The sequence below is a fragment of the Chanodichthys erythropterus genome, chromosome 23, assembly GCF_024489055.1.
Source record: "Chanodichthys erythropterus isolate Z2021 chromosome 23, ASM2448905v1, whole genome shotgun sequence".
Taxonomy (NCBI): domain Eukaryota; kingdom Metazoa; phylum Chordata; class Actinopteri; order Cypriniformes; family Xenocyprididae; genus Chanodichthys; species Chanodichthys erythropterus.
Genome location: NC_090243.1, coordinates 8,261,607 through 8,289,459, shown reverse-complemented (window position 1 = coordinate 8,289,459; position 27,853 = coordinate 8,261,607). Strand labels below are relative to the sequence as shown.

At 36.6% G+C, this 27,853-nt stretch overlaps 1 protein-coding gene across 5 annotated transcripts; it reads left to right on the top strand.

Moving 5' to 3' along the window:
• Positions 1-172: 172 nt before the first annotated feature.
• On the top strand, positions 173-27,639 carry spata13 (spermatogenesis associated 13). 5 transcript variants are annotated; one of them, XM_067377365.1, is made up of 15 exons: positions 174-614; positions 9,953-11,359; positions 14,025-14,063; positions 14,476-14,934; positions 17,357-17,501; positions 17,633-17,751; positions 18,462-18,641; positions 20,559-20,744; positions 21,941-22,120; positions 22,206-22,438; positions 23,729-23,858; positions 24,168-24,540; positions 24,632-24,706; positions 26,709-26,744; positions 27,087-27,225. In XM_067377365.1, exons 1-14 carry the CDS (start codon positions 606-608, stop codon positions 26,729-26,731), a joined length of 3,558 nt encoding a protein of 1,185 aa, XP_067233466.1. In that variant the 5' UTR covers positions 174-605; the 3' UTR covers positions 26,732-26,744; positions 27,087-27,225. The 5 variants fall into 5 exon arrangements, with proteins under 5 accessions (XP_067233467.1, XP_067233466.1, XP_067233465.1 ...); XM_067377364.1 differs by lacking the exon at positions 26,709-26,744 and having other exon boundaries at positions 27,087-27,639; XM_067377367.1 differs by lacking the exons at positions 174-614; positions 26,709-26,744 and adding an exon at positions 13,209-13,320 and having other exon boundaries at positions 11,213-11,359; positions 27,087-27,638.
• Positions 27,640-27,853: the final 214 nt, after the last annotated feature.

The window sequence follows — 27,853 nt, the reverse complement described above, 5'->3', positions numbered from 1 at the left end:
AATGTTTTCTAAATGTTAAAACAAAAATAATTTATAGGATACTGTGATATCGAGCATACTGATATAGTGCTGGTGATTTTGGCTGGCGTCCCGTGGGCAGACTACGACCCGCGTATCACAGCCGACTTGTTTCTCCGCCCCGAAGCAATCAGCGCAACAAGTGCACTGATGCTGTCCAATACTGTCGCGACGCTGCCAGCCTGGAGGCTCTCTGCCTGAGCTTTTCCACCGCAGCGAACCAACTTTAAATTTTCAACGCAGGCAGTTTTGACCCTCAAATCTGCTTCGTGTCCGGTTGGTTTCGGTCATGTGCAGATAATTTGCCTGAGGGAGTGCTCGAGCCACACTTTTAATGGAAAGTTTTCCGTCCCGGTAGGTCTGTGACTAAGGGGTGTTTGTTCTTGTGAATCACCAGACGAAATATTGGCTGGTTGTTCGTTCACTACGTACTTTCGCATTAATCTCTGGCCTGTTTAACGATTTCCGCTAAGTTAATATGCGTGATTCGTCGGACATTGGACTGTCGGAGGAGTTAGTCGCGGCTGACGATTCGATCGAAGCCGCACAACTGTTGTGACAACGGGCCAAGACAACACTGAAGAAGTATGATAAAGGTAAGATTCGGCATATCATTTTTGCTTTTACTTAGAGGGGATATATTTATTTATTTTATTTTTTTATTAAAATAGGACTAACGTTATGTGTGTCAAGTGAATTTAAAATGTGCGTTCAAAAGTTCGGCAGCACTTTATCATCTTGCCAGTGCCGTTGGGTTCAAATAAGAAGCTGAAGGGAGGAGGAGGAGGAGGGGGTATTGTGTATGCGTTACTATCCCACTTGTTGCCATAGTGATATGTGGGGGGTGTTAGAGCGCGCAAAGCTTGTAGGGAGATCGGCGAAGACGAGGAGGGGGTTGGTTGGTTGGTTGGGGTGGCGAGGTGCTTCTTAAAGAGCTTTATAGAGAGACTGAGTTAATTAAACTCACAAATAAACGAGAGCTTTTTTTTTCTTCTTGTGGAAAAATCCCAAGTCCGTAATCGCCTTCATTCATTCCAGCAGCCCGCTCTTAAACCTGAAATATTTGTCTTGATCTGTACTGCTTGAAAGGTTTTCTTTGTGGTGGAACCAAAATGGATTTTTTCCCCAGCTATGTAACGTTAAAGAAACAAACATTTCACTCCTGCTTCTCAGACAGGAAACCAAGGCCCATTAGGGGTCATCATCAGCAACACTACTGGAAAACAACAAGATTTGTTTAAAGGTGCCCTAGAATCAAAAATTTAATTTACCTTGGATAACAAGAGTTCAGTACATGGAAATGACATACAGTGAGTCTCAAACATCATTGTTTCCTCCTTGTGTAAATCTCATTTGTTTAAAAGACCTCCGAAAAACAGGCGAATCTCAACATAACACCGACTGTTACGTAACCGTCGGGATCATTAATATGTACGCCCCCAGTATTTGCATATGCCAGCCCATGTTCAAGGCATTAGACAAGGGCAGCCAGTATTAACGTCTGGATGTGCAGAGCTGAATCAACAGACTAGGTAAGCAAGCAAGAACAATAGCGAAAAATGGCAGATGGTGCGATAATAACTGACATGATCCATGATTACATGATATTTTTAGTGATATTTGTAAATTGTCTTTCTAAATGTTTCATTAGCATGTTGCTAATGTACTGTTAAATGTGGTTAAAGTTACCATCATTTATTACTGTATTCACGGAGACAAGAGAGCGTTGCTATTTTCATTTTTAAACACTTGCAGTCTGTATATTGCATAAACACATCTTCATTCTAGTGTTGCACGATATACCGGTACTAGAAAGGTATCGCGATACCCTGCTTTTAGAAACGGTACGGTTCTTCATTTTATTAGTACCGGTACTTTGAGTACCAGCTGTATTTCCTAAAGTGCGACAGCAGGGGGCAGTGTGCGTGCAGCGCGCTGCTTCTAAGGCACATTGAGTGCGTTTATTCCTCTCAACTGCGCAACGGCTTTTATGGTGACAAACGAGAGATATGGATACAGGTGCTCTTGTAGACCGTCCACAAATTGTTGAGAAAGCAGATGCACAAAGCAAAATATGGCATTATTTTGCTTACATTGCCGACAGTCAGGGCAAGCCCACGGACACCACGAAGCCCGTCTGCAAAAGATGTTACAAAATAACGCAAGCGAAGGGAGTCAAAAGCATCTTGCCGACAAACATCCCGATTTGTACAAAGAATTTAAAGAGCGACAGGTTAGTGAATGTGATACCAGCATTATGTTTATGCTCTCAAAAATTAAATAAGTGTTATTTATATTACTCATGCAAGCAGACATCCGCAAAGAGGTGTATTATTGAGTCTAATATCTGGTTGCTAAAATAAAATTAATTGAAAAAAAAAAACATAAATATGTGAAGGGAATATACAGTTATATTAAACCAATTAATGCTTTAATAACATTGCTCTAATTACATTATAGCTCTAATTCCAATCACACAATTCGTTATTTACGTGCAGTTAGTGAAGGAGGGATAGGCGGAATTGCGCTGAATGACTCACATCAGAAGCGCTCTCTCGCGTGTGCTCTCTCTCTGTCGCGCGCGCGATCAGTTCTCCTCGCGCCTGAATAGTCAAATACACGTGCACACAGATGTCTAAATGTCCATCGTGTGGAGTATCTCGCGTGAATACAGTCGGTTATGGCTTAAGTGGACGTAAACAGGTGGGTAATAACTGGATATTTGTCAGTTATGTCCATGCATTCAGCAGCCCAATTAAATAGGCCTACGTTCTGTCATTAATGTTAATCAAACAACAAAAGATGTTAAATAAATGTAGGCTATATGTTAAATAAACCTAGTGTATCTGAAAAAAATATTATTTTTAATTTACTGTTGTTTTTGTAATTTGCTTCTTTGTTCTTTTATACAGCCTAACACAAATAACTTGTTCTCATATTAGCCCATTCTCATATTGTCCACCTCTTTCCCACCTGTACATACCAGCTGATATACAATGTAATCTTGATTTGGGTGGTCAGTCTGCATTTAAAAGTTTGAAAGGGTTTTAAATCTTCTAAATCAAGTCAAATGACTCAAAGAAATTTAATATAATCATATAAATGATATCATATAAAATGTAATTTACCAACATCAAAATTGTGGCCAGTGAAAATGTTGAGTGGCTAGTTACTTTGAAAACCATTAGCCACAGTGAAAAAAGTTAATGTCAAGCCCTGCTTACATGTATTAAAAAACAAAACAAAACAAAACAAAAAACAGGAAAAAAGCATAATAGCACATAATTTGCAATTTTCTTGAGCATGAAAATAATAAACTTTAAAAATTATATTAAATCTAACTGTGTAACTTCATGGCAATGAAGCTCAAATCCAGAAGTATCAGTTGCACACTGGTGAAGAAAGAAGTTCTGTCATATGTTATTTATTTACTTTTCCTACTGTTTTAGGTTTTTGCCATAGTATCGTTTAAGTATCGGTATCGTGATACTGAAGTTGGGTATCGTATCGAAGTCAAAATTTTGGTATCGTGACAACACTACTTCTTTATAAATCTCTCCAACTGTGTGTAATGTTAGCTTTAGCCATGGAGCACAGCCTCAAACTCATTCAGAATCAAATGTAAACATCCAAATAAATACTATACTTACATGATCTGACGCATGCATGCAGCATGCATGATGAACATCTTGTAAAGATCCACTTGAGGGTTATTTTAGCTGTGTGAACTTTGTAAATGCACTGTTTTATAGTCGAGAGCTCAGGGGGCAGGGAGCGTGCGATTTAAAGGGGCCACAGCCTGAATCGGTGCATAGTTAATGATGCTCCAAAATAGGCAGTTAAAAAAAAAATCTATGGGGTATTTTGAGCTGAAACTTCACAGACACATTCAGGGGACACCTTAGACTTATATTACATCTTGTAAAAACTGGTTCTAGGGCACCTTTAAACCAGGCTAAAAATGGTATGCTGTTCTTAACTGGTTTAGCTGGTCTCACAGTCTGGCCAAGCTGATTTTTAGCTGGTTGGTCAGCTCTTTTAAAACCAGCTTGACCACACTGGAAGACCAGGTTGATTTTAACATATATTTATATATATTTATCAGAACTGTAAAGTGAATTATTTATTTATTTATTTATTTATTTATAAGTTACACTTCCTTAATTAAAGTGTAAAAATGTCTTTAGTCAGCTTGCCAGTTACATTAGCCAATATCTTTTATTTTAATTTATTAATTTTTCTCAGGAAATATTAGGACATTTTAAGGCCTGGAAAAAATTTAAATATCATGGAATTTTCTGTAATGAATATAAATTTTTCTAGTTATGCCAACCTCTAAAATAACTTATGAGACAAAAATATCTGTAAAATTAGACCCTTTTCACAGACTGTGATGTTTTTTATTAAAAAAAGTTTTTTATATTTTCATTTTTTAAAAAAGGTATGTACATTTATAACACTATACTTCGTCTTATATTACCTTTGCATCAAATTATAAAAAATTAGTTAATGCTGCTGTGAGGGTGTTTCTGATACAGCAGCTATGGGAGTGACAGTAAAATGACATCTTTCTCTCTTCTGACTGCCGTTATCAATCGCTTTCTATTTTTTTCCTCTTTTTGGAAGTTGTGATAACACAATTGTGGAGTTTTTCTTTTGCTATTTGAGCAAATGGAAACATACAATATATTTAATTTATTCTCTCATTCACCGCTATAGAATTTTAAGTATGACGACTTCTGCTTCTGAGAAAACCCCAAAATGTGAAAAGGGTCTATTATATTAAAAGGTTTTAATAATTAAAACCCTTATCCTGTAATGTCTAACAACTAGAAAAGTCATGTAAATTCATCAGTCAAAAAGTGTGGGAACATACAGTTCTTGAAACTTCCGAAAATAATCAAGGTTAATTGCGTTAATCTACATACCGTTTGAAAACAAGCAGCTTTGTCATCATTACAGCCAAAGCACCAGAATTAAAGTATCTTAGCCTACATGGGGGGCCTTCAAACATCGTCTTGGACAGCGGGGGTCCTTGGAGTCCTCTGTGAGATGCACTTATAAATTCCTTGTAAAATAGATTACATTTAGGTTTGTAAGTGACTCATTTCTCATACTTATAATGTCTAAAGTAATATAATGTCTAAAGTCTACCACATGTTTGTCACGTGCAAGCCATGTGCAGCTGTTGGCATCATAATTTATAACAGACAAATGAAGCAGGGCAGAAAGAGAATTTGTAATTCACGATAAGAGCTGGTTAGAAGTACTATGCCAAGCACTTTCGCTTCTCTAAACAATTGCTTTACTTTAAGACATTAACACGTTTGCGCTGGAATGCACTCCTCCACACATAATGAGGGAGTTTGCCTTATCACAAGACATGCACAAGGAACCTTAATGCCTCACTGGGTGCCTCCTAAGCCATGACTGCCGTAAATTAAGACTAAATCTCACTTCCCGCCCTCTTCTCAACAATCTCACTCTCTGATACCACACAAATGCATTGGTTTACTAAGTGTTTAATGGTGTTTTGCCAGTAGAAAGCATTTGTTTGAATGTGCTTTTGCTGTAAAGTCATATTATGCAATAAACTGAATTCTGTGCATGCATGCAGCTTAAAAGGATAGTTCATGCAAAAATGAAAGATCTGTCATTATTTACTCACACTTATACCGTTCCAAATCTGACTCCCTTTCTTCTGTGGAAAGCAATTCATCTTTGAGAAATATACTGGCTACTCCATGACGCCAAATAAAACTACACCATAATAATACCATAAAAGTGGTTTATATTGTCTTGCGCTATTTTACAAGTCTTTGAAAAAATGTGATAGGTTTGCATGAGGAAAAGGCAAAAATAAACATTTCTACATCTGCTCAAGCTCTTGTTTATGGAAGCTTGTTTCCGCCACTAAATAAAAAAGGTAATTGCGATTTAATTTTCTCAGAATTCTGACTTTTTTCTCAGTATTACGAGTTTAAACTCGCAATTGCAAGAAATAAAGTCAGAGTTGCGAGTTATAAACTCGCAATTCTTAATTGTTTTCTTGCAAATGGAGTTTATATCTCGCAATTCTGACTTTTCTCAGAATTCTGACTTTTTTCTCAGTATTACGAGTTTAAACTCGCAATTGCAAGAAATAAAATCAGTGTTGCGAGTTATAAACTCGCAATTCTGAATTGTTTTCTCGCAAATGGAGTTTATATCTCGCAATTCTGACTTTTCTCAGAATTGTGAGATATAAACTCGCAATTGCGAGTTTTAATGTCCATTCTAGAGGAAAAACTAATTGCGTTTATATCTCACGATTCTGACTTTATGACATGCAATTATGAGTTTATATCTTGCAATTCTGACTTTATATCTCGTAATTCTGACTTTATAACTCGCAATTGCAAGTTTATATCACATAATTCTGAGGAAAAAAGTCAGAATTGTGAGATGTAAAGGATGTTTTTTTTGTTTTGTTTTTTGTCAGTGGCGAAAATAAGCTTCCCCATTCATTGTAATTGGACAGAAAAGAGTAACCACTATATTATTCAAATCATGTCCTTTTGTGTTCTATTGAAGTAAAAAAAAAAATTATGTTACACAGATTTGTAATGACATGTTAGTGAATAAAATGATGACAACTTTGTTTTTGAATGCACTTTCCTTTTAAATGTCACTTACTCAAGACCTCTCAGGTTCCATGAGTATAGAGAAACCTTTCAATAAAGCTTAGCACAGTTTTTCGCAATTGCATAGACATGCTTCCTTGACTTGTTTTCCACTAGTGGACTTGGAGTAGACAAATGCAGGTCATGAGACAGGTGAGATGAATGGGGTGTCAAATGTAGCATTACTTGACGCTTCCCATGCCTGAAGCAGGCAGGGCGTGTCTACCTCCTAACTATGCTTCTTGTTCTCACTGATAAAAAGGAGAACTGGGTTGTAATATGGTAGGTGGTATCGGTAACCAAACAAAAATAATAAATCACTCTCTGCTCTCCAGTGGTCTTTCTTCCATACGCCAAACCTATCAGACTGATTTAGAAGGTTATTGCTTCAATTAACATTTTTTTCTCTCTCCACATGCGTATGTATGTGTGAGTGTGTTTGACAGTATGCAGATATATTGATGCTAGTCCAGACTGATAAAGCCTCATAATCAGATTAGTACAGGGAGAGGGGTGCTGCACATGTTATCATGTGGGTTTGAGCGAGTGCAGTCTTGTTCTGAAGGGTTGTCCTTTCGAGTTTTCACTGTGAAACTCTCTTTGAGCCAGTGGAAGGATCATCATCGGGTGAGTCAAAATGAGATCTTTTCACTCTCACTCTAAACATTGAAACACAAGATTATCAACAAGATAAAAATAAATCAGAAAGTCTGGATGGTTAAAGGGTGTGTAGCCATCATAACACAAAATGAAGGAGTAAAAAAAAAAAATGCAATTGTGGCTCTTAGAAGTTCAATAAAGAAAACATTGACTTCATTCCATAGTGATGTGGCAGCATGGCAAGACTTGCTCATCTTGATGGACAGATCATGAGAACTGGTGTGGTCGGTTATTCTTAGGAATTTACTTAGTCAGGAAGCATCATTTTGGGCTTACGTATTTGTGCTGTACAAAGTCATCCTTCACAGTAAACGCCTTCATTTTGAAAGGGATAGTTCACTCAAAAATAAAAATTGTCATCATTTACTCACCATCATGTTTTTCCAAACTAGTATGACTTTTTTTGACTAATGTTTTTGTTAATAAAATTAAAGTCAATTGGTTCCAAAACAATGAAAAAATCATACAGGCTTGGTACAACATGAGTGTGGTGAGTGAACAATATATTTAAGTAGGACTAAATGATTTAGGGAAAAAATAATTGCATTTTTTCTGACAAAACTTGTTGGAATGCTTGTTTGTAGTGCTGCAAAAAATTGGCCAAAAATGTTGTGGTTATATATGATAATGACTATGAAATAATAGTAATCATTACTACTACTAAATAAAATATTATACATATAAGACATTACAAATGTAAACACAACCGTGAAATTACAAAAGGGATATTTCAACCTGATCTAAAAGGAAAACGTAACTCTTATGAAGTGCTGATTTCATAAGAATTTGTACAATGTGAATGTGTTCCTCCTTGTGCTAAATATATTTCTGGCACAGTGAAGTTGTGTTTATCTAGAAGCATGAATTAACGATCCTCCTTCGCCTGGTGTTGGAAAATGAGTTTTTGAATGCTGTCACTTTGCATCATAAAGGCGTGCGTGGCTTTAAGAATGTCGAGTCAGTATTTAGTTTATTTGGATCAGTACATATTAGTTGTAGGTGTGTTTGGGTGTATTAGTAGCTTCTGTAGGCATGCTTGTGCTTATGTTTGTTTGAGACCTTGTTTAGGGAGTTTAGTTTGAGCCTGACTCCAGCTGGTAGCTGCACAGAGGTTGTTTGAGTTCTTAATTAATTCATACTCTGGGACAGTGATGATACAGAGGAGGAAGAGTAGGAGAGAAGTTCAACTTTAAACTCAGAGACTTTGGACATGTGAGTAGACTAAGGAGTGACTTGAAAGTTGAATTAATTGCATTCTTTCAAAGCTCTAGTTAAACAAAAAGGTCAGGTGGCAGCTTCTTCCTCATGCCTCAATGGAGCTGAGTGCTTATGGGTAGCTGGACTTGATGTGATAGAGATCAGCATTTGAGTTAAAATCAACCTATGCTCACACACAGCAAGACAAAGGGTCAAAAGGTGTATATACGGTGATCCCAGGAAGTATTTGTACACTCAAGCTACACTTAATGTATGAATGTTTGCATTAGATAACAAAATCTCAAATAAAGTGGCATTTATTTTAAAGATGGTAGAAAAACACATTTCAAGTAATGTAATTGAAAGAGAAGTACAAGTACTTAAATCACCTTGACACCATCTGATTAAAACCATAATGCTCATTGGTTAAAAAATGAGAAATGGAAAGGGTTTGACTGAGAACAATTAAATGGTCATAAAGTATATAATGCCAAAGGTCCAAAGATTTGATTATACATGAAAAAGATTGGAGATTTGAGAATCGGCTCAGTGACGAAAGAATGGATCACTTTTAGTCTATACTGCAAGAATCATATTTGATACATTTAATTTCCAATAGTTTCCTCAGCAAATGCAATGATTTTTTTCATGTGAATTATTTCCATTCGGTAGCTTGTATGAGCAAATAAAGACATGGTATCTCTGTTCATTCTTACTCTGCAACAAATGGGTTAAAACAGCTCAACCTCCTAAGGTGGACCCCTCTCTCCTCACTCGGAATATAGCTAGAAAATCCTGGGCAATTTATTACATTAATCACAATGGATTAGGGGTTTTCATTGCTTAGTCATGCTCGCAAAAGCCTTTCATCATAGCGAACATCACACCAGGCAACAAAATCCACACCTTGTTAGAGGGGCCACTCTTTCTCAGGCATTAAAAAAGCATAGCCTAAATGTTTTACAGGAAATCTTACAGCATTTAGTGTAACCTACTCATGAGCAAAGCTCTAATGCTACTTACCGACACCCTTCAATTTGCCAGATAAAGGCATTATTCATCCATAGCAGGAATGTTGAAGCTTCGTTTACACCTGTGGGTGGATAAGTACTATTTGAATTACTTCACCTCTGCTGAATTTTAATGTCATAACTAAGTCAAGTAATCAGACAGGTAATACAAGGATATAGTTTAAAGTTCTTTCATAATGTAACTTATCAAGGTTATGGTTATCACATTGGTGTTGTATTGTTTCATTGAAGTGTGTTAAAAAGTTAAGATCTACCTCACAGAAAACAGTGGGTCATTTATTGTCTCACTCCACATCACATGCTTTGTGTTCTTTGTTCCAAGACTTGATTTAAGTTAGTCAGATTGTTCATTGAGATTGAACTTTCTTCAATCTGGTTCTGCAGGCACCTTCGTCGGACCCGCAGGGCTCCTCTCACAACAATGACCCACAGAGGGACTGTTTCGCAAAGGAACATCTGATGAATCCAAGTCTGATGTCTGGTTGTAGGGTCCAGGTGCAACCGGTGCTATCCGAGCCTTGCTATGAGAACCATCTTAACAGACTGAATTGTCAGGCCCAGTCTGTTCCCTCCAGGACTGTACGTCTGTTTTCCACCCAGACAAAATGTGAGGACAGTTCTTCGCTTAGAGGTCCACCTGTCACACCACAGGCTTGGTCTGGATTGGCCAGTTTCCGCGTTATGGGTTCTTTCAAAAAACTGCGGACTTCTGTGCTCCAAGGAATCCAGAACCGGAACAATGCGATGGCAGCCGGTCAGGAGAGAAACATGTCCTTGATGCTTGAGGACGGCGGTAGTTTCTTAGTAACCAAACGAGAGGTCACGACCAATCAAACAAAGGAAACTGATAAAGTGACGAATGGGACGTCTCAAACTGGGAAAATGTCTTCAGTTTCAGATGAGGAAGATTGTGAAGAGGAAGAGGGTGGGTTTCAGAGGAATTCCCACTTTTCTCGGAGTATACGCAAAGCTTATGGGGCAGGACGGATCTCATTGCTTGACACAGTCAAGACAGATAGCCCGTCTACCAGTGAGCCTTACCCCAGCAGCACTGTGGAATCTGTTGTACCTTGTAAGAACCTTGAGACTCAAGAAAATGTTCTCAAAAGACTAAGCAAAAGTGCAGATAATCTTCATATCTTCAAGAGCCATTTTAGACGCAAAGTCACCTCAGCTGAGCCACAGAACCCAGAATGTACCCATACTATAATTCTTCAGAGGACCACCAGTTCCTCATCGGTTGACTTCCAGGAACGCGATTCAGTTAGGCGTCAAAGCCCCATGAGGACACAAAGACATTTGCAAAAGCTTGTCGGTAGTTTAACAGACCTGACGGTGAAGCGTAAAAACACACCAGATCCCCCTCCCAGAGTACCGCTGTCACCTCTCAGTCAGTTACACGATGACTACTCCCGCAGAACTTCCTGTGTATCCATGAGTGGCCGTCAACGGAGGCCTCTACCCACTCCTATCAAAGCCCAGAAGGCCAACACTCATGAACATATCCCAACTTTACACTCCGCTCCCTCCTGCCCCGCCGTCTTTAGCTCCACCCTAGATGAATCTCTTGAGCCTCCTAGCAAAACAACAGCCCTCATAAGCGACTCTGTCCAAGTGAATGTGTCCTCAACAGACTTCTGTTCAGATGCCCCAGTCTGTCCACATAAAAAATACTGTGAACCTATGGAGTGCCATCAAAATGGAATAAATGACCACTACTCTCAAATGCCCAAGCAGTGCTCAAGCCCCAGTCAAAAGCAGACAGTGAATGGCATTAACGCTAACTTGGAGGTAAGACACTCTTATAATATGAATGTTATGGCCTGAGGCTTCAATACAAGTTTAGATCTACTGACAACATTTGTGGCATAATATCACCAGAGAAAAAAATTGGCTCTCAATATAAAAAAACTACTGAACATACATGTATATTCAGTTATAACTGAACTACAGTGTTTTTTTGTGTAATTGTGCTAGTTTCCATCTCTTTAAATGATTAAAATACGCATTGTGTGTGAAATTGTCAAGGTATAATTTCTGTCAGACTAAAGGCTCAGGTATACTTCATTGTCTGCGCTCTGCTCCATCTCCAGCACAGCTGAGTGTGCAAACCTTTCAAAGTACACTCCTTTTACCATGATCATGGATGCATTTGGCACGTATGCACTCTAGTGGGCCGCTCTTTTCAAATGTTCAAATCTCTTGCACGTGCTGTTGATTGCAACAACACAAAAACTAGGCTGAATGTGGACGGTGTGCGCGGACATCAGTGGACTGAATTGATGACAAAAATTACGTTGAATAGACAGTCCACAAGCCAGAGCAGAACGCGGACAATAGTAGTATACTTTCGGCATAAAGGGGTGGTTGATGATTTCACTTTTTAAACAACATCTGCAAAGTTACAACACTCAAAGTTCAATGCAAAGGGAGATATTTTCTCTGTTTAAGGACTACAACACACGGCTAGTAGGGACTACAATGAGCTTCTTCCCGGGTTAGTGACATCACTATCCCTAAAATTTACATAAACCCTGCCCCTGAGAACACGCAACAAGGGTGGTGAGGCCATATTGGGCTGCTTTAGAGAAGAGGAAGAGTTGTTGTAGTAGAGTGTTGTTACCATGCCGTCAAACTTCCAGATACTTTCTTTGAGTTGTAACTTCTCTCCATCAGTGTCAGACTGTTAGAACAATGTAAGGCTGAACACCGTTACTGACAATCGTCATTTTGGCTGCGTGAGTTTCTCCAGCTTTGGTGTTGTTGAGCAACTGAAGCATGAGCTGTTAAAGCTCTGCCCTCTTCTGGAAAGGGGGCCAGGAGCATTAGCTTATTTGCATTTAAAGGGACACACACAAAGACGGTGTATTTGCTCACACTTAAATAGGAGCAAATTTGACAAGCTTTAATAAATGATTTGTTGGGTATTTTGAGCTGAAACTTCACAGACACATTCTGGGGACACCAGAGACTTATTATATCTTGTAAAAAGGGCATAATCGGTCCCCTTTAAAGCGTTTACATGACATTTTAGGACGACATATTATTGGTTTAGTCATACTGTAATCAAACTTTTAATGTGCGTGTAAATGTACTTACAATGGAAGTAAACAAGGCGAGGAGCAATAAAATACACACTGAATAGCAAAAAACATTGTAGCTTACAAGAGACTAGTGTGGTGTAAAATATGATAGGACCATGTAAAACAAAATATTTACTTTCAAATTGGAGAGCTTTAATGGAGAACAACTATAATGTCTTCTGCCTAAGAACAGGAGTCAGTTTAGACAACTTTATAGTAAATTACTTTTTTTTTTTTTTTTTTTTTTTTTTTTACCTCCCTGTCATTACTATTTTTTTTATATTTAAAAAAAGAAAATTCTGTAGGACATTATGCTATGAATGCTATTGGTAGCACTTAACTTGTATTGAACATGGAATATTACTTTAAGACATGCCAGTCTGTGTTTCGGATCCAGACATAAAAGAACAAAACTGAAAGTTTTTAGTTGGTGCTTATAATGCTACAATTTGTGCTTAGGTTTGCTTGGGAAGATTTGCTCTGCACCTTCATATGTAACTTGTTTGTCTTTCCTCGAGACGATATTGATTAACTGTTTTTGTTGTTGTTTGAATTAGTCTGACGACTGATGAGCAAGGTTGGACAAGCACTTTTCTTACTGATGTCTTTTTTCTGATGTCAAATTGTAGATGTCAGATGAACGATTGCCATAAAGTCAAAGAGGACATGGTAATCTTATTCTAAACATTAAACTGGAACAGACCAGTTCATTAGATGACCTTGACATTAACACAGGATGTCATAAATTACAGTAGACACAGATTTTTGTTGAAGCATGAACTTTTGTGCTTCGCGTCATATGTTCCTCACACAGGTGACCCTTGTATCTGATGATGCAACCACAGCCTTGGTCTGATATGGTGTAGTAGTCGATCAGAACAAACCAGTGCATTTCGTTGCTCTGGCTTGATTGGTCAATCACCCCATCCAAAAAACTATATTTTACTGGATGAATGACACATTTCTCAGTACTACATTCACAGTGGTACATTGCTACAGTGTCACATGGGCTGCTCAGCTGTATAGCACACAGCAGGTAGAGTTAATGATTAGCGGATGTTTATGATTAGCGGGATTGCTTAAACGCAGCTCTTGGACTTGAGGCTGGACACGTATCAACAAGGACAGTGTCTCCTCCCCAGAAGAACAACCCAAGGGACGAAGTCCAGTAATCAAACCAAGCTAGCTTAGTTGCAAATGGACTCCAATGGGTCAGGGAAATATAATAGAAAGATGTAGACAAACTACAGCAATCCAAGCTCAGCCAAACTTTATTTTCCTTTTCTATTTGTGTTTCTGTGTGTGCCTTGTTTTGTTTTCATATATATGTTGTCTTCCTCACAATGGTGCTGACTTATTGTGTGCCTTTTCAGTGTCTATGGACTGAAGAGAACGAAACTGATGATCTTGAGGTAAGATCCATTTTTCTGTGTGTGTATTTTATACAGAATTGATAACAGGCTGACGGCAACATCAGCACAAACTAGAAAACTAAAATTTGTTTTGCCATGTTGTACAGATAGTTGTTCTTATTTTAATTTTGTCAAACAACATTACTGTTCTAATAATCAGATTTGAAACACTTGCCAAGAATTGCAAGAATAAAAAAAGGCAATGTTTTCATCGTATTCAGTCATTTTCCAACATGGAAAGTGTCTATGAATTCATTTATCAACATTTCATAGCTCTATAATTTTCAGCCATTATTGCAAATTAAAAACAAACAAAAAATGTTTTGTGAAGACGACTGTTTTTTTTTTTTTTAATCAGATGTAGTAGGTCTTAAATGATAAACTAACTGCTGACATTTGATTTGTCCTCTAGGCTTCATCAGATGACCTAGTCAGAAATGCATTTCTCAAAAGTGATGAGATCTCAGTCTCTGCTGCTTCATCTGTCACAAACACCTGTTCCTCAGAATCCCCCTTGATAACTCCAACAACACCAAACTCTCCAGCCTTTTCCAGTGACTCTCCCTCTTCTGTGGTACCCAGAAAGAGGGCAGGTCGCTCCAGACCCCGTCCAGTGTCTGACTATGGCCAGCTGGCCAGCACAAAATACTGCATCCCAGAGGAGGACAGGGAGTCGGAGAATATGGACTACACTTCCCAAAAGGACTACAATAGCAGTGGCAGCTACATAGAGAGCAACAGACCTGAGAATGGTCATGTGTGCACTCAAACAGAGAGCAGAAAGAGACGTCCCATCTCCGTTATTGGAGGAGTGGATCTGTTTTCATCCCCAGCTGCTGAGCAGAAGGACGACACTGAAAGTTTGCCTTCTGTAAGACCTTTTGCACTTTTTCTTTCATCTGTTTTGTTTTGTTACATTTCTGCACTTTTTTTGTGCCATAAAACAAAAAATGTTTCAGAACAGATTTCCCAAACACTTCTTCCCCATCTTCCATTATTTGAACAAATGATTGTCCAGCCTCATTGGTCAAGAGTCCAGTTCAGAAAAAAAAATTCTGATTGGGTAACAGTCAGTCTGACTTGATTGATTCATTGATTCATTCACTGGGCTGTAACCGAGACAAGCGTCAAGATGCCAATTACAGTAGCTTTAATGGGGCTTTTTTCTTTTTAATGCAGCACATTTGAGACCTAACAAGATAATAGAGGGGGGCTGCATTGAGACATAATACAAGCCTGATTTAAACCCATGTGCCTTTTAAGTAGCACAGCTACTTATGTGTCACCAGCATGTGTACTACCCACTGGGCTATGGCTCTGATAGGCATTGTGGACTTTGAAACCTGCTTACTTTGACATTTATTTTGTTAGTAGATGCTTTTTATTTATAAGCAGGTAATATATATATATATATATATATATATATATATAAACATATACATTAATTTAACATATACATTAATTTAACATATACATTAATTTAACAATGTAGTTAGTGTATTTCGTAGGATTGGCTGATGAAAATAATTTGCAGGGCTCTTTTAGAGATACTGTATCAACTGTACAAATGTTTGGTGATCTAAACACTTATATGGTCTCTTTAGGTCCCTCCCTTAGGGTGTAGCATTACGAGTTTATATATTTATATAATATGTTGTACTTCAAGTGGTTTGAAAGAACTTTTCAGGCCCTGAATGTAACTACTTTTGTTCTTTAGCAACAAAGTGATCCTTGTGTTATTTACAAAGACTTTGAAGACATGCTGCATCAGACAATTCCTTGCTGCATCAATTCACTGATCTATTAAATGGCAAATCTGAGAAAACAATGGGGGAAAAAATTAAGAAAATTAACAAGGGGTTTGCTAAGGTTAAGAATCTAAAGTTCAGATTTGTTTTATTGTTCATCCCACATTACATTTGAATTTTATTTAAAGCATTTTAATGTACAACTATATGTTTCTGGACGTGTTTAAATTGTAAGTATTTATACGTCATATCCAGTGTTGGGCTCATTACTCAAAAAATGTAATTTATTACTCATTATAGTTACTCCTTTCAAAAATAAGTAGTATTACTTATTACTTTCTGGCAACCGTAATTAGTTACACTACTAATTATATTACTTTTCCTTCATGCCCCACATAATTTGTAATTGTGTATCTTCCCCATAAAATTCTTCTAAAACGTTACTAACAACATATTTCTGCCTCATCATTTGACCAAAATCCACATTGAATCGCAGTCAGAAGTTATTACAAACACTCAATGGTGATTGATAGTGACTTTTAATTAAAAGTGTTGTATTAATCTCATTAATTGTCATGTGTAGCTTGAAGCAAATTGTAGCTATTTCTCTGTTACCCATATGATTTATATTTCATGATGTATTTTATCAAAAGAAATCGCATAAGTTGATAAGAAAATGTTTAGTTTTCCAAATATAAATTTAATTATAGTAATATAATTTATAACGGGATCAGAGCGATGTGGGTGGGCAAGCCATGTAATGCCAGAGTAAAATAATGCCACAACTTACCCAGCAGTGTTCAGTTAATCTTTTATATTAAATAAAAAAAATAAAATAAAAATAAATCTAGGAATTAATGGATTGTTGGATTTCAAATTGAGTGGTTCAGGCATCGAAAGTAACTAAGTAATTAGATGTTTTATGGATTTTATATATATATATATATATATATATATATATATATATATATATATATATATATATATATATATATATATAATATTAATTTTATTAGTAATAGTTAGACTACTAGTTACTGCAAAAAATATTATTACTGTAACTAGTTACTACCCAACACTGATCATATCAAGGTGGTATTTAGGTTTTTACTAATGTTTAGATAAAATGTGTTCAGACAGGATGATTTTTATTATTGTTTTAAAGTAATCAGAATAATTATTATTATTTTTTATTATAGTAAAAAAATTGTTTGGGGTGGAAATGTGCTTAATTAAAATATGTCACAATGAACAACAAAAAGAAACTTATGAAACTAAAATAGGCTTCATTTTCCTTATGCAAAATGTGTAAAATAATTTATGACAAAGATAATCAGGACATTTCTTTGAGATTCACCATAAAATTCAGTGTTACGTAATGTCATGTACTTGGCCGAGCGGACAAGCTGACATCTCATTGTTTATTATCACACAGGTCATTGTCCTGCTCTGAACAGTCACTGAACTCTGAACATAAGGCCTGCTGGATGGCGGGCTCCTTTTAAGGCTGCTGATTAAAGTCTAATCTTTCATGTTTTGTTTCAGCCGGTTTCTCGTCCTCCAGTGCCCTCTCACAGAGTGCCTCCATACCGGGCAGTGTCTGCCCGTCTGAGACCCTGCGTCTTCTCCCAAAGCACACCTATCGGTCTGGATAGGATGGGGCGGCGCAGAGGGCGCAGAGTGCTCAGTGGTGAGTGTGTTTTTGTTAATATGCGTGAGTGTGTGCACTTGACCTACAAACATGGGGGGCTAGGTGGTGAAATTGTTTTGATGGAGAGGGTATATTGATTTCTAAGCTCATTCAGTGTGGTTGTATTATAGATGGCAGCTCTGATCCAATGCTTGATGACAGTGTGAGTGAGGAGGACGGCAGCTTTGAAGAACTGACTGAAGGAACACCATATCTCCAACCAGAAGTTGATCTTTTCACTCTCAATCAGGTTGTGATTTTATGCATGTGTATATACAGTATATGTATTACACACATACACATTCATGTTTGGGGTCAGTTATTAAACATTATATATATATATATATATATATATATATTATTGTTGTTGCAATTATTGTTGATTTAATATAAATATAGTTTATTTAATTTTACAAAAATATATTATTATAAATAATATATAATTTATATTACAAATTTCAAATGTATGTCTTATGTATTTTTTTGTACACTGAATTTATTTAATTTTTTTTTAAGTTTTTTTTTTGTAGATATGACTGAAATTCATCATGTGAACATTATTAACATATTTTTGACTTTAACAATATAATTTTCTAAACTCTTTTACGGGGGAAAACAATTGTAAAAGTTACATTGTGCACCTTTAATGTTATACGCAATCTACTTTTAGCATATTTACTCAAGTTTTTAAAATCATTTTACTGTTTTTGCTGTGCTATACAGTCCAGGTCATATTTCACTGTGTATCTTATCTGTTTAATTGCATGTTTGTATGCAGAGTTGTTTTAGTGTATAGTGTAATGCATATATTTTAGTGTTTAGTGTAATGCATATATACTTGTGTGGGATCGTCACATATTTCCAGTGCATGACGTTACCCTGTACTGTTCTTATCGTATCATTTTATCTGACCTTTAGCCTAAATATTTTAGCCTGACTATAATCTTTCTCCTTCTCCAGTACATACACTCTGGCCATGCTGTGTATGCGGAGGCTCTGTGGGATCATGTCACAATGGAAGAGCAGGAGCTGGCCTTCAAAGCCGGGGAGGTGATCCGGGTTCTGGATGTCCGGGAGCAGGACTGGTGGTGGGGGATGGTGGGGGACCGCGAGGCCTGGTTTCCCTCCAGCTTTGTGCGGGTGAGTTGCACTGTGACCCTTTTGGAGTAATGAAAAGCCAGTTTGAACACACAGAGCTTGAAAGTAAGTTAAACACTTAAACATAGTAAAGGCACCAATATACTCATGGCGGAATAGATCTGCTACACTGCTGCTGCTGTTTTTATTGCTGCTGCTGCTGCAGAGCAATTACAGCACTTGCTACTGCCAATACATACACGGCACACTGCTGTGAGCAAGTAAGATATGCTGCTGTACAATATAGCGTACATGAATTTCCCGTAGCAGATCTATACAGGTGGATCTGGGGAAGGTTGAGGGTTTCTGCTAAGGCAATGCTACCAAAGTATTTTGAAGGTTGAGCACGCAATCATATCATTATCATATCATATCATATCACTTGCTGATTGGTTCCTGCTGTATCAGTAGCCAATGAGCTTGGCTACTGATACAGCAGGATCCAATCAGCTGTGCCCTATAGATAATGATATGATCACGAGCAGGTTGAGTTAAAGAATCTATTAGCCTGCGCCATCTAGAGTTTCATGACAGAACTTTGTATTTAAGGAAGCATCTAATCATAGCAATGTGGATATTTTCACACAAGCTTTGCTATTCAGTTTTCCAGTCAAGTCACGTCACATTTATTTATATAGATTTTTATACAATAAATTGCTTTAAAGCAAGAAGCTTTACATTATTAAAGGCCCAAGTATAGTTCATTTTATTGATTTCATTACAGTTGAGTGTGCAAGCCTTTCAAAATATACTCCATCGGCCGTGAGCGCGGAAAGAATCGTTCAGCAAGTGCGCACTATTTAGTAGACTTTGTTTTCAAGCGCTCAACTCACCTGCATATGCGCTGTTGTACACGCACTGTCCACGCTGACAAAATTTAGGCTGCACGTGGACGTCTATGGACCCTCCTGATGATGAAAATGACATCACATATGGACAGTGGGCTTAAACATGAAAAATCAGCTTCTCTTTCAATTAGAATAGGCTTTCTGTCACTTGAGCAAACAAGAAAAACAAGTTTTATTGCGTCTGCTTGTCAGAGATAGTGTTAGCAGCTGTATGAACTGACAGCGATATCTATGGACTTTTAAGGTAATCCGCTAACCTAGCTAGTTCTTTTCATTGTTACTGTTTTATTTGATTTTAAATATCTAAATAATGGTGAGTAGATATATTTTTGATATCAGTCTGCAGATGCGATGGACATTGGTTATGCTCATCTTTGCTTGCTCCTTTTGAAGGCTTTATATTTAACAAAGCACATACAAAAGATCTGAACCAGAAGCAATGCTACCTGTTTTACAGAATACGAAAGTTTGTTGGGCATAACCCCCATTACAACTTAAGTTTCTACTATAAAGCCGCATTCCAGTGTGTTCCTGTTTTTACTCACGTCAGACCTCGATGGACTGAACAGAAGAAATTATCTGGAGAAGATTTCCACATCAAAGAAGTGAATACCTACCTGTTAACATAATCGCCACAGACTAATGGTAGTTTGAAGGTGTTCACTAGCCAGTGCAAAAAAATTTCATTTTGGCACGATTGTCACAACAGTTTTTAGCTTCGTATCAGGGCCTTGACACAGCCTGCACAGTTGCTCCCAAAAGGAAATGCTACTGTTGATGTGTCATTACGGAGGCATGTGCTGATTGACCAGTTTGGAAGAAATTAGCTTGTTCGGAATGTTTTTTTTTTAATTGTTTCAGGTCTAGATTAATGCATTCCATTGTAAATCTATGACTCTTTCAAGATCCAACAAGATGAGTCAGTCAGACACAAAGAGGCCTGAGAGTCTGATTAAGACTTCCTGTAGAAGTGGATTAACCAGTTGTCTCAATCAGTTTATTGTTATGCTTTATCATGGTTACCTTCAGTTTGATCCTCTGGAATTAACCTTAATGATATGTTGTCATCAAGGTTCGAGTGAATCAGGGGGATTCAAGCAGTGAGAGCGTGGAGAGCGTTCCAGATGCGGAAGAGTCCGTCCCATCAGATGCACACAAACAAAACTCAGAGCACAGGGAGCAGATGAGAGCCAATGTGGTCAAAGAGATCATGGACACAGAGCGCGTTTACATAAAACATCTCAAAGATATCTGTGAGGTGAGCCTCCATCTCAGCCATTTCACGTTGACCACCTTCTGTAGCTTGTCTTGTTTTCTGGTCTGTGTACACTCTGGTCTATATCATAAAGGAACACTTATCTTCATTTTAGCCTGCATGGTAATCAGTCTCCTATGCCTATCATTTTAAATATGAGATTAAGATTGAAACACATTTGCCTTCTTTCAAGATAACAACATTATCTCTCAGAATATAGGTGTAGTACTCAGAGAAGTGATATAATGATATTTAACTCCACCCAAGTGGAATGAAGGAATACTATTATTACTATTACATATTGGACAGTACAGATTTTTTGGGGTTCAAATTTTGTTTTTGAAAGAAACACAAAAACGTTAACCAGCACAACAGTTTTCAACATTGATAACAACAAAAATGTTTCTTGAGCACCAAATCAGCATATTAGAATGATTTCTGAAGGATCATGTGACACTGAAGACAATCACAGAAATAAATTACATTTTAAAATATATTAAAATAGAAAAGTTATTTTAAAATGTAATATGTATATTACTGTTTTTAAAACTTTTCAAAAACATTTTTAAAAATCTTACTGACCCCAATCTTTTGCAGAGAGGTATGTATACTCTATACTGAGTATTATGATGATTATTATTATTATTTTAAGTAGTTTAAACTACATTATATGCTATGGTGAAGATCTAACACAGTAGTATGCTGAAGTGTGGTCATGTGACTTCACCACATTGCTTTTTTTATGTATGTGGAGTCCAACAGAAATAAGTAGTTGTATTTATAAATAAATATCTTAATAATTATTATTATTATCATTATTTGTTTATTTTTTGGGATTGAGTTTGCTTGCAGTAAACTCGGGTCTATACGGCTAATTTTAACAACTGTCTCCGGGAGTTCTGTGCAAATCTCAAATTTGCATACAGTGTAATATAGTAAGAGAAGTGTGTATAATATATAGATATATATATATATATATATATATATATATATATATATATATATATATATATATATATCCAAAAATAGGCTGGATTTAGAGGGAACCTTTCTCATTGCTGACCTCTGCTGGTCAAATGCTTTAAACATTTTTAGTGAAGGAACACTTTTCAAAGCAATGCAAAAATCTCTACATGGATATGTTGATTATATTAATAATGCTAATTTTGTTGTTTCATAAAAATCGTTTGTTGTTGTAGGGATATATCCGTCAATGCAGAAAGCACCCTGGTATGTTTACTGATGCACAGCTAAAGACAATCTTCAGCAACATCGAGGATATCTACAGGTTCCAGAGGAAGTTTCTCAAAGACCTAGAAAAGAAATACAACAGCGAAAACCCTCATCTAAGTGAGATTGGCTCCTGCTTCCTTCAACAGGTACCTTTACACATTCCTTACATGCACAAGAACGTTTTTCCTTACAAATTGCACATATTTCTTTACATGTTTTTCTCCCTGTCAGGAGGAAGGTTTCTCCATATACTCTGAGTACTGTAACACGCATCCAGTGGCGTGTGCTGAATTACAGCGACTGATGAAACAAGGGAGATATAAACACTTCTTTGAAGCCTGTCGTCTCCTACAGCAGATGATCGACATCTCCATTTCTGGCTTCTTACTCACACCTGTACAGAAGATTTGTAAATATCCTCTTCAGCTAGGAGAGCTTTTGAAATACACACCCAAAGACCACAGGTAGCTGTCTTACGTACAAACCCATTCAAAAGATTGGGGTCAGAATGATTTTTTTCAAGTCAAGTCACCCTTATTTATAAAGTGCTTTTATATAATACAGATTAGTAGCTTTACAGTGATAACAGAAGTTCATTTCAGCTGTAAAGCAGCTCTAAAAAACAAGTTTGTCATTGTTCAGCTGAAGTCAGTTCAGTGTTGATTCAGTTATGTTGTAAAGATCATCAATTATTAAATGAGTTCATTTAATTTATAAAGCAGTTCTGCAGAAAACAGTGATGTCATCATCCATCTCAGGGTTCACTTCTCATCCAATAATGTCAGTGCAGTCAGATCAGTAATATTCTTGAATACTAAGTGTCCCCAACCAAGCAAGCCAAAGGCGACAGTGGCAAGGAAGCCAAACTCCATCAGGTGACAGAATGCGGGGAAAAAAAGCACAATTAAGATTTAAAATAACTGTTTTCTATTTTAATACAATTTTAAATAAATTATAATAAATTACAATACATAAATTTATTCCTGTGATGGCAAAACTGAATTTTCAGTAGACCCCAGTCTTCAGTGTCACATGATTCTTCAGAAATCATTCTAATATGCTGATTTGCTGCACAAGAAACATTTCTAATTATTATCAATGTTGAAAACAGATGTGCTGGTTAACCCTTAAACGCAAACCTCGGGTCTTTAATGACCCGGGATGTCACTCAGTACCCTCCTCCTCATTAATTTTATAAAGTTAGACTTCAACCTTCTTAATATTCCTCAATTCATTATAAACAATTTAACAAGAAAAAAAAAACGCATTATAAAAGAATGTTTTTCACATTTAGTTTTTGTAAAAATTGTATGGTTTCACTAATGGCACGAGGTGTGTAACAGTGTAAGTATATTTTTACTGCACAACAATAATTGAATCTTTGGTGACTGAATAAGTGCAATTTACCTTTATTCCACAAGATGGCAATGTCTGATACACAATGATGTGACGTTTCACTCGTAGTTACTGCAGGCAGAAAACAACAACAAAAAAGGAATAATATTCTTATTAGTGAAACATGCATTCAAGGGTTAATTTTTGTGGAAACCGTGATAATCAAAATTTCAAAAGAACAGCATTTATGTTTTGTAACATTATAAATGTCTTTACTGTCACTTTTGATCAACTTATTGTGTCCTTGCTGAATAAAAGTATACATTTCTTCAAAAAATATCTTACTGACCCCAAACTTGGTGTATATTTTTAATTGTTTGTATCAAAATGATCATAATAAAAAATGTTTTTCTCCTCAGTGATTACGCAGGGGTGTGTGCCGCACATAAAGCAATGAAGAATGTGGCAAGTCTGATAAACGAGAGGAAAAGGCGACTTGAGAGCATCGACACCATCGCTCACTGGCAGGTGGCCATCCTCCACTGGGCGGTCAGTGACAACACATATTCAACATTACTTAAACACTATTTCTGTATTATTCAAGGTAGCAGCCACATCCTCTCTGATCTTTTTGTATGAAGAAATTTGATTTGGCAGACGTGTACGTGTGTCTAATGCAATAAGATTTTAATAGGATACCACGTTGATCTGTTTATTAGATTACTTATTAGTTAATATGCTGGGTCATTCACAGGGCTAAATGTGGCTTTGTGAACTGTAGAACAATAATGTCAGGTTTCAAAGCTTGTTTGAAGGTTTCAAAGTTGTTCAAAGCAACCCTTCTTTCACTTCCTTCAGGGTGATGATGTATTAACGCGAAGCTCCGAGCTCATCCACTCCGGCGAGCTGACGAGGATAGTACGACCCGGTAAGACGCAGCAACGCAGCTACTTCCTGTTTGACCACCAGCTGGTGTTCTGTAAGAAAGACGTCCTGCGGAGAGACCTGCTACACTACCGTGGCCGTATGGACACAGACCAGCTCGAGCCAATCGACCTGCCTGATGGACGGCACGCTGAGCTGGGCCTATTGAAGAACGCGTTTCTCCTGCGGCATGCGGAGAACCTGAACGTGCTGTGTGTGCTGTGCTGCAAAAAGAGCCAGGACAAGGAGAGATGGCTGCAAGCGTTTGCTCGAGAGCGCAGACGGGTACAGGAAGACCAAGAGATGGGTGAGTCTCACGGGTGAAGGCATCCATTAGGATAGGAGTATGCCAGTGAATTCAAAGAATGCCATTCATTATTTTTTTGGTCTCTTTTCAGGGATGGAGATTACTGAGGCCCAGAGGAAGCAAGCAGTTCACAACGCCAGGAAATCTAAACAAGGCAAAATGAAAAGTATGTGCAGTCTTTCAAACTATCTTCGTGCAGGGTTATAATAGTTTTGAATTGAGTTTTTAATGTAGTATTTATTTCCATTATCCACCTTATTCCTGATGAGCCTACTGTGTTTTGAATTATGGGTGGCACTTCTAGTTTGATGAAATTTCATTCAAAAAGACAAACAAATCATTTCAGATCATAAGGTCGCCCTACAAATAAAGCTTATCCGTCAGTTTGAATGAGCTGTCAATTTTATTTTTATTTTCATGAGAATAACGTAACGCTTGGTATTTTAACATGACGTGTTATATCAAGAATATCTATAGCAAGAGCTCTTTTCAGTCGCTGCATTCCTTTCCAAGTGATTCTTTTATTTTTCCCCTTTGCATTCTGCTGTATTAGTATAAAAAGAACAATATATACTGCATATCTGTGGTCTGTTCTCCCGATTTAATTTACGATATATCCCTTTAATAATTCACTGGAATGCATGAAAAAAAAATCTAATTTTTCTCCTCAAATCCTCACGTCTCTTTCCAGGTTTGTTTTCACAGGTAAATACAATTTATTATCTGTCAAAATGACAGAAATCACTTTGGAATAGTATCACGCAATGCTTAAGTTCATGAACAATTTTTATTAAGGCAATGTATGTTACAATGTATGTTACACAGATATATATTACTACAGTGATATTTAACCCGTCCGTTATTGGTGCATAAAAGAATCGCGCTTTTGGGGTTATTTGTGGTCTGATGAAAGTACCTGGTTGATGCTTTTACATTTTTAAATGTCCTTTTAATGTTCAATGGTTGAAGGGTGAGTACAATAATGTCATCTCATTGTACCCAGTTAAAAAAACAAAACGTATTATTGCGTTCATAGAGAGAGCCTTTCACTGATTGTTTACAGCTTAATGGAAGTTACACCCATAATTGGTGCAAAGCGTCATGGGGCGTAGGAATGAGGTGGATATTTTCACTTTATTTGTCATTTTAATTCCTTTTTTTATTTTATTTTTTTTTTTTATTCCCCATTTTATTTATTTTTATTTTTTATTTTTTATTTTTTTAAATTCCATAATTGTTATAATTCATTTTCGAGTTTCAGTTTATTCAGTTTTTATTATAGATTAGATTTTATTTTGTAGGATTAAAAATGTTTGGATTTTATTTCAGTTGATTTTAGACTCATGAAAAAGTTTTTTTTAATTTATTTTCAGTTTTTCTTTAGTTTTCATTCCAGGAAAGTATATGGAATCAGTGGTTATTTTATTTTATTTTATTTTATTTTATTATTTTATTTTTATTTGTCTTTGTAATTTAGTTTAGATCTCATTAGTTTTTATTTATTTTTTTATTATTTTAATTATATTTTTTTATTTTTTATTAGCTAACTGCATTCTCTAAATCAGTGTTTCTCAACCAGGGGTCCAGTGGTCCTAGTGGTCCTTGACATAATGCCAGGGGGTCCTTATCTGAATATAGAATATCTATCACTTGAATATCTATCACTTATCTGAATATAAATTTTTGTACATTTTGACATTTGACATGTTCCTATAAAAGAAGAAGATAATATATGTATAATATAACTGATGATATGACTAAATATAGGACAAGTCAGCTAACATTGTAGTAAATTATACTTTATTGCATTTGGTTGTCACAAAAGAAATTAATCATACCAATAAGCAAATTTTATTCTGGGGCCCTTGAGGATGGTTCCAAATATGACGGGGGTCCATTACTCAAAAAATTATAATGTTGACATGCGTTCTCTGTAAAGCTGATGTAGTTCATGGTAGTTCACCCAAAAATTTACTCACCTTTATGTTGTTCTAAACCTGTATAAGTTCCTTTCTTCTGTTGAACACAAAAGATATTTTAAAGACGGCACCCACTGACTTCAATAGTATTATATAGTATTTTTTTTTTTCCTACTATGAAAATCAATGGGTGTCCTCAACTGTCTGGTTACTGACATTCTTTAAAATATATTCTTTTGTGTTCAACAGAAGAAATAACTCATACAGGTTAGGAACAACATCAGGGTAAGTAAATGAGAACAAAAAAATTTAGTTTTTGGTTGAACTACCCCTTTGTGTCATTTCTAAACGCATTGTAAATGTTTACAGTTTTATATTGTTCCATATTATAAAAAACGTTTATTTTATTATTATTTTAGTTGTCATGAAAATGTATTTTATTTTTTCCCAGTTATGTTTTGTCTTTTATGTCTGTTTCATTTAACAACAAAAAAAAAAAACTACTTAAAAATATTTTCTATCTAGGCAATATAATATGTATTCATAGGTAACTGAATGAAATCTCCCAAAAAATTACATAATCACCAACTAAAGTCATACTCACATTCTATGTCTGTCTCCTTCCAGAAATGAAGTATTCTGGCCATTCTGTGCCTCCCCACCATCAGCCTCTACATCCTCTCCATCAGCGACATGTGACCTTGCCAACCAGCGTCCCGCAGCAGCAGGTCTTCTCTTTAGCAGAGCCAAAGAAGAAACCAGCTCACCTGTTGTACTCACTTGCACGCAGTGCCCTCTTCAGGAAATGACAAAGAGACACTTTTCTCAGTTTTTATGTCATACTCAAATGCATACACATGAATATGTATATTTATATATACATATAAGTAGGTATGTGTGTGTAAATGACATATGTGCCTCAGTATAAAGGCTCATTATTTAGCCTGAAGTCAGTGTGTTAGTATGGAAAGTGTTAGTTATCTTTTTGTCAAGAAGCTGCTTCCCTCACACAATGTGTCTTTTATGACAAAGAGTTATATTCAGCTTTTTAGCTATATAATTGTATTGCTTTACATAAGGCTGGAGCCTTGTAAACTGTAAAAATAAAATGACAAACACTAACGTCTGTCCTGTTCTGTAAATAAAGTTGAACCAAATGTACACAGTCTGTTCTTGCAACTTTAGCATTGACGTATTTGCATGTGTTTCAGTATTTTCTATCGTTGTCCAAAGAGGCTGAATGCATCTATAGGATAAGTGAACACAAGGCTCACTGTCTGCACTCCTGCCTGGATACAGTTACACACACTGTTAGGTGGAAACGAAGCACCTCGTGTCGTTTGCCTTCATTCCGCTGCTCACATTCACGTCGTGGTTACAGACAGGTATTTTTT